At 31.3% G+C, this 7,642-nt stretch overlaps 1 protein-coding gene across 1 annotated transcript in view; it reads left to right on the top strand.

Annotated features, from left to right (window-relative positions):
• The window catches only part of LOC139485812 (uncharacterized), a 7,422-nt gene extending 1,157 nt beyond the window's left edge, over window positions 1-6,265 (top strand). Inside the window, exons 2-3 of the mRNA XM_071270459.1 lie at window positions 3,581-3,761; window positions 5,222-6,265. Of these exons, the coding sequence (XP_071126560.1) occupies window positions 3,581-3,761; window positions 5,222-5,336 (296 nt within the window). The 3' untranslated portion in view covers window positions 5,337-6,265. The remainder of the gene's footprint in view (window positions 1-3,580; window positions 3,762-5,221) is intronic.
• The last annotated feature ends 1,377 nt before the right edge of the window (window positions 6,266-7,642 follow it).

Below are 7,642 nucleotides of genomic sequence, written 5' to 3' on the forward strand. Positions count from 1 at the left end.
TAAAAACATGAAATCCTGAGGTCCCGAAATTCGAAAAAGAAAATTCCCACATCCGAAAGGGTCAATCCCGAAATCCCGAGCTTAAAAACACCTGATCCCGGAGTCCCGATAAAGGTCCTATCCCCCCTCATATATATACAGAAACTAAAATGATAAAAAGCTGAAGTCAGCCGATATCCCCTATAAATCAGAAACTTTATATCCATGGACGAAAGAAAATTTGGAGAAACTCCATCTTAAAGAAAAGTATTTGTATGTTTGGGCATTTGATTTTCTAGGGGGGGGGGGGGGGGTAGTCTTTTCATGTCGACCAGGATATTGTTTCACCCGCTATGCAGATGATTTTTCCCCCCATATATGTTCAATGTGGAAAGTTTCTTTTCTTTTATTGGCAAAATGCGGGCCTGATTATTTTTTTTAATCTAAGTGCGGGCCAGATATTTTATTTTGACAAAAATTAGGGTAGGGATATTTTCCAAAAAAAAAAATAGCCACTCTCCCTCCCCCAGAAAGTCAAAAATGGTCTGTGCTAAATCTGTATTTGATCATAAAACATTATTAGATTGATCAGACCCCATACCAATTCAACCTGATTTGGGCTGATTAAACTGTGGGTGTAAGATTTAATTGAAACAACAAGTGTTTGGTATATTTTTCATATTGGGTAAGAAGGTACTAGAAAAAATACATTGTATTTTTATTTATACAGCCACTATAAAATTAAAAAAAAACCAACATGTACAATAATTTGTATCAAAATAAATCAATAACTGCATTCTTATTCCACAAAAATAAAAGTTTAAGTATTTCAATTCTCACTTCATCTCAATTCTGATTAGAAGACTTGTCTCTAGATAGTAAAAATAACTGATTTCAAAAAAATAGTATCATTTTTAATAAAAAGAAGAATATTTTGGTTATTTTTAACAATGCAAATAAAATTTTAATATGATTTCTCTGCCATTCTTTTAATTTTATGAAAAAAAACTATTCTAAATTATAAAAAGTACAAAAATACAATGGTGGTCAATAAATTTCAGTAAAATGAAGAAATATTTGCATTTTAGGCAACGCGTACAAAAATTTAATATCTTTTTCCTGAAAGTAAGATTATTTTATGAAGAACAGCCAATCATTATGTACAAAAAGTACTAAAATCATATGACAGTTAATAATATGCATCAAAATAAATCAATAACTACATTCTTATTCCACAAAAATAAAAGTTTAAGTATTTTAATTCTCATTATATCTGAATTCTGATTTAAAGACTTGTCTCAAGATGGTAAAAATAACTGATTGCAAATAAAATAGTACAATATTTGATGAAAAGAATATTAATTTTGGTAATTCTAAACAATGGGAACAAACTTTTAATATCATTTCTTTGCCATTCTTTTAATTTCATGAAAAAACAACCTATTCGAAACTATTAAAAATTCAAAAATCCAATCGTGCAAAAGCAACAGTTGGTTCATAGATGCAAAGAAAATTTGTTTTAAATATCAACTAACAGACCCAGTAGAATTTTTGGATACAATAACAACAAAAGAAACATGGAAAAGAAGCATGGTGAATAAAATTAAAACATACTGGCATAGAAAGATCTTGGATGAGAAAGAACATTTCAATAGCCTACAATATTTATCTCCAATATACAGCCTTGGTCATTGTCATCCGTTGATCAGTATATCTACTTCTGACCCAAAAATAATACAAAAATTGCCACCACGAGTGAAAATTGCAACAGGGGTATACATCCTACAATCACAAAGAGCCAAATATAACTATAATGCAGTGGACCCAACATGTCAATTATGCAAAAATGGAGAAGAAACATTATCCCATTTCCTGCTTACTTGTGTTACTCTAGATGCTGTAAGAAAACCCATATTGGAAAAAATAGTGAGAACTGCTGGTAGAATTTTCTCTGAGAGCAACAGAATCAATAACATTGAACTACTCCGATTGATTTGCGATCCTTACAACTATTGCAAAAATAACAGTGATCAAATATTTGATAATATATCAAAAATTCTTGAATCTCAATGTAGGAAAATGTTACACCTACTCCATACAACAAGATATAGACTTCTCGGTCTGGATACTAAACAACTCAAAAAGAGGAGGAAAGTTTAAGACTATTAGTTAATTATATATAATTGTATATAATTAAAGCGTTATGTAAGTGACTCAGCATAAGACAGTCCAAATTATCACTTCTTATTTAGATAATTTTAGATTTTAAAATTGCCTATTGCGTATAGTATAAATTGACATTTGTGTATATAATATTCCGGTGGATGGAACCATTATTTGTGTGATAATTATATATATATTCGTGGTGGTGGATGTCACTCCAGCTATAATTGGAGGTGTGCCTTGACTGGCAGAATTTATTATACAGATTACAGAGAATGGCGGTCAACAATAACCATTTTCGTAGAAATAAGTTCATGTTAACAGAGTCATATAATACAATTATGTATTATATATGTCTCTGATGTTTATAATATTTAATACGAAAATATTAATCAACACAAACAATTTAACGCTCTAAGCATCTTATTCTGTTAAACTATTGTTACTTTTGTATTGCAACTAATTTTATTACAAATTATAACGTGTAAATTAAGGTGTCTTCGTAGAGGTCCGCGTTCATCGATTGTAAACACTGTGGAGTTCGGTTTACAAAAGAATTTTAAATATATACGTATCCGTCCGATCCGTGCATAAATTTAATTTACTGATCGATCGGTGACAGTTGTCAGGGTAACTCTCACATAGGTTATTTGACTTATCTGACGGATTCTATGAGTCACCGATCACCGATCACTCATCGATCAGTCAAACATCCGTCACCGATCATTCACCGATCAGTCAAGTTCACGTCAAACAGTAACGCCTAAGGTTGCAAGTACTGTATACATGTATGTAATAAGCTTTGAACATGATGAATGTGACAGTCTTGTCGGCATGCTGTCTTGTTTAATACAAAATAAAGGAATATGGATTAAATGTACATGAGACAAAATCACACAAAATACATAGAAGAAAAAAATGAATAATGAATGAACAGGATACTGACCTAATATCACTTTATTTATAACATTGACTCAAGATTTCTGTACAAATGTTTCTATGACCTTAAACATGAATAGAACTGCACTCAATTAAAATTTTGACTGTGTTGCAGTTCTGATAAAATATAGATGGACACCTTTAAAATTTTCAAGAACTTTTTCAAACCAATTTTGATAATTATAAAACTTATTATATACTGTTCTTACAAATTACCAAGTTTGTTGGTATTTTGTTTAAAATGCCAAACCTATAGGTATTATAGGTATAACGATTTAATGAATAGTTAAAAAAGCTAAAATGTTCAGTACAAACTAAATTCAGATGGTCACCTTTAAAATTTTTCGTAACTATTCCAAATCAACTTTGATTTTCATAAAACTTATCTGTAATCTCTAGTATATACTATTGTTTCAAATAACAAAATCAATTAAAAAAAATTACAATAAATAGTTAAAAAATATAATTAAGATTTACATGTTTTTCAAATATATTTTAGCTGCTATTGATCTTGGACTTGGAGAACACCAGATAAATGGCCTTCTTTCCATTCTTAATATCCCTACAGTCAGCCACTGCATGATTGACAGCAGAATAAGAGAAGTTGGAGATGTCATTGAATCTGTTGCAGACCAGTCAATGGAAGAGTGGACAGAAAGAGAAAAAGAAATGACTAGAGAGTATGATCATAATTATTAGTTTATCACTCCTATTTTAACATGTATACAATGATATGAAAAATATCCATATTCATGATCTAAAAATTTTATTCTTTGAAAATAAATATACAATACATATTCCTTTTCCGAAAATATAAATCTTATTTGGCAATCTTTAAAAAAACAAGGAAAGGCCAGTTTTTAGCATGTTTTGTAGCAAGCACAAATAAATCTACATTCCATTTCATTCCTTAACATTATAATGTACCAGAATGACCTAGCTGATACAACTTCATGTAATAACACTATAAATTTTATTAGGTGATGATGATGGGGGTGATTAACCACCTTGACTGGCTGTGAAGCCCTCACACGGTCAGCTTAATAAGGTCGCAAAAAGGCGTCATTGCAGGATAATTTATATTTTACTCCTCCACCCCCCACCCCCCCCCCCCCCCCCCCCCCACACACACACACACTGTATTTCAAATTATCTGATTTTTGTCTTCCCATATTTCTCATAAGGCCAACTCCTCCATTACGGATGGACCAATATTAATGAAACTTGACACGGTTATAGTACGTACACAACCTGAGGCTGTGCATGAAGGAAAATATTTTTGGTTAGAATTATTTCAAGGGAGATAATTTAATTTATTTAGTTTTATATAGCAATAAATGGCAACAAATCTTGTAAGCACAATTACTTCTAAACGGTTCAATCAATAATGATGAAACTTCACACAGTTGTTGTCACCACCTGAGGATGTGCATGAAAGAGGATATTTCTTTTCAGAATTTTTATCAAGGGAGATGATTGCAATTACTTAGTTTAAATATCACAATATACATTGTAGGTCTTGTACATGTAAGCACAACTAGTACTCCTCCTAAATGACTGTAGCAATATTACTGAAACTTTACACAGTTGATTTACATTAACAGAGAATAGGCATACAGGAAGATGTTCTTGGTCTGACGTATTTAAAGGGAGATAATTGAACTAACTTTATATAGTGGTAGTTATTTTGTTTTGTTTCCATACACTTACTTAAAACATGCAAAGTTTTCTCGTTTGAATTGTTTTACAGTGTCTTATCGGGGCCTTTTATAGCTGACTATGCAGTATGGGCTTTGCTCATTGTTGAAGGCTGTACAGTGACCTATATTTGTTAATGTTTGTGTCATTTTGGTCTTTTGTGGATAGTTGTCTCATTGGCAATCATACCATATCTTCTTTTTTATAAAGACAGATAACTCTTGATCATTATTAATTTTAAATGTTCTGTCATTTTAATATAGCTATGTAAATGAATGTGTATTCCTTTTATTAAAAGGCATTAATAATAGTGCTCAACACATTCATTCTGTGTCAGAAATCGTATATGCTGTGTTAAATATATTTGATCACAATCTTGTTAAGCTATATATTTTGTGTTAAAATATTTTATTTTATAGTTTGTATAATTATTTCCCTTCAGATCTGATGGCAATGACAATGTTAAAGTCTCGGTTGATGCTGCATGGCAAAGAAGAGGCATTGGCAGATCTTATGACAGCCTGACAGGTAAACCCTTTTATCCTGATTTGGACTAATGATTAATCTGACATTTATAAAATAAATAAATACAAATGTATACATGCACACAATGTATAATACAAAACATGCAGTTTTTGGAAAATGACGCAGTCATTGTTCCATTACTGGCGACCTGAACTTCATTACATTTCTCTGCCTACCGCGCTTGGTTTCGTATTTACTATTTTCTATACAAACTGGAATTTGCTTGTGTTATCATTATGCATGAGAGGTCATTGTGTAGTAATCAGCCAGGAACCAGTTTACAAACTAACTGGTTTCTGCTTGTATTCCACTACACTCGAACAAAGTGTTGTAGTTTGACGGGAACCAGTTTAGAATTTGTAAACTACAAAACGTAATCGGTTATTGTTCATTCCGTTTTGGTGTTTCATACCGACTTTTATGGTTTGAATAAGCTTAAGACCCTTCAAACATTAATGTGATAGGTATATTAAAGACTGTTTTACAAAAGGATTGAACTGTTTTGCTTTCAAAGTCGTACTATAGTGATATCTGTTATGTACGGATTTCCACTCTCACCGGTTAGTTTCTTCTTTTACACGTGCTTTTGAAACTTCCTGTTTAAACATCGCAAGTTTTAAAATTGTTTTTTGAGTGAATTTAATTTATATTAACAATCATGAAGCGTTCCAGAATCATTTTCAAGCAGTTTCTTCTTCTCTTTGATGATGGAAAATAGGTTTTTCTCAAGAAAATACCGCAAACGATCGCAGAGGAATTGAAACGTACAAGTCAAGTCGGCACCTGGTTAAATTGGCATCTAGTCAAATCGGCACCTATTTGACGTCAATTCGGCATCCAATAATATTTGTTATAATATTTTCGATTCAATTAATTAATAACTGTTACCAAGTACATAGTGAATATGTTGTTGTGTATTTAGGTAAACAACGAAACCAAAGTGAAATTATGTTGTTGTGTATAAAGGTCAACAACGAAGCCCTTACCCAAGCTGTTGTTTTAACAATTAGACAATTATTAAAATAAAATGAAAAACTATGAGTCCCTTTCAATAAATCAAACTTTCATGCCAAATAATAAGCAAATATAAGGTGTTTTTTTTCAGTAAAGTTTAAAAAGCATTAAACAAACAATCCTGTAAAATGCTCAACTGGTTTAAATAATGCATAAAAATATCCAATATCTCATGTATTAGTCCAAATAATCATGACATCTGGCAAGGCTATTTTATTTTTTTCTGTGATGTCTTCCTACGAAGTTCGTAAGAAGGCGTCCCAGAAAAAAATTAACATAGCCTTGCGGTCATAAAAAGGTGTCCCAGAATAAAATTAAAAAAGCCTTGTCAGACGTAATAATTATTTTGACTACTCATATATATATCATTAAAAATACACCAAAAAAGTCATTAAGTTGAGAAAAATAAATATATACAAAATGTACATGAACACCCAAAAATGTGAAAGTTAGTATTTAACTCTTTTTGCTTAAATACTGAAAAAAATTCTGGCAACCCCTTACTTATTTTTACTCTTTTTGCTTAAAATACTGTTAAAATTTATATTTAACATGGGTGACGAATTGACTATATCAGGTGTCGATTTAACCAGGTGCTGATTTGTCCAGGTGCCAATTTAACCAGGTACCGGTTTGACTAGAATTCTTTGACAAATGTTTGAAATTACCTGAGTTTCATTAGACCTTTGATAACAGTAACAAAAAGATTATTTACTTAATATTTTGTGGGAGAAGGGGGTTCAGACTATGTGGTATCGGGTCTGTTCGCGCCCAATACACTTTCGCACCCTACACGTTCGCACCTCGCACGTTTGCACCCAAGGTCCGTTTGCACTCTACTCATTCGCGCCCAATTTTAATTCAAATTCAAGTTGAATAATTGGAAAATCATGATTGTTGTTTCAAATTGCTTTGGTGTAAATACTGAATGTATTTATAGCTTGGTATGAGTAAAACATTGAAGATTTTAAAGGAAAAACACAAAAGATAATTGTTTTTAACAGCTTGGTCCCTTTGATCTGAAACAACGAAACAATAAAATATAGGAACCAAAATATAGCAATCCACTATTATAACCAAAACATGATAAAATCTATTCAACACACAGAAAAAAACATAGTCAGAATCTCACTTCATTTTGAAAGAAGTCAATGAAACAAAGTTATAGCAATACACTAACCAAAACATGATTAAGAGTTATTCAACACAAAATAAAACGTTGACAAAATACCACTTTATTTAAAAAGGATTATTATAATTTTTAACAATACGCTATCTAAAACATGATTAAGATTTATTCAACACAAAAAAAAATGCTGTCTCA

The sequence above is a fragment of the Mytilus edulis genome, chromosome 8 (assembly GCF_963676685.1).
Source record: "Mytilus edulis chromosome 8, xbMytEdul2.2, whole genome shotgun sequence".
NCBI classification, from domain to species: domain Eukaryota; kingdom Metazoa; phylum Mollusca; class Bivalvia; order Mytilida; family Mytilidae; genus Mytilus; species Mytilus edulis.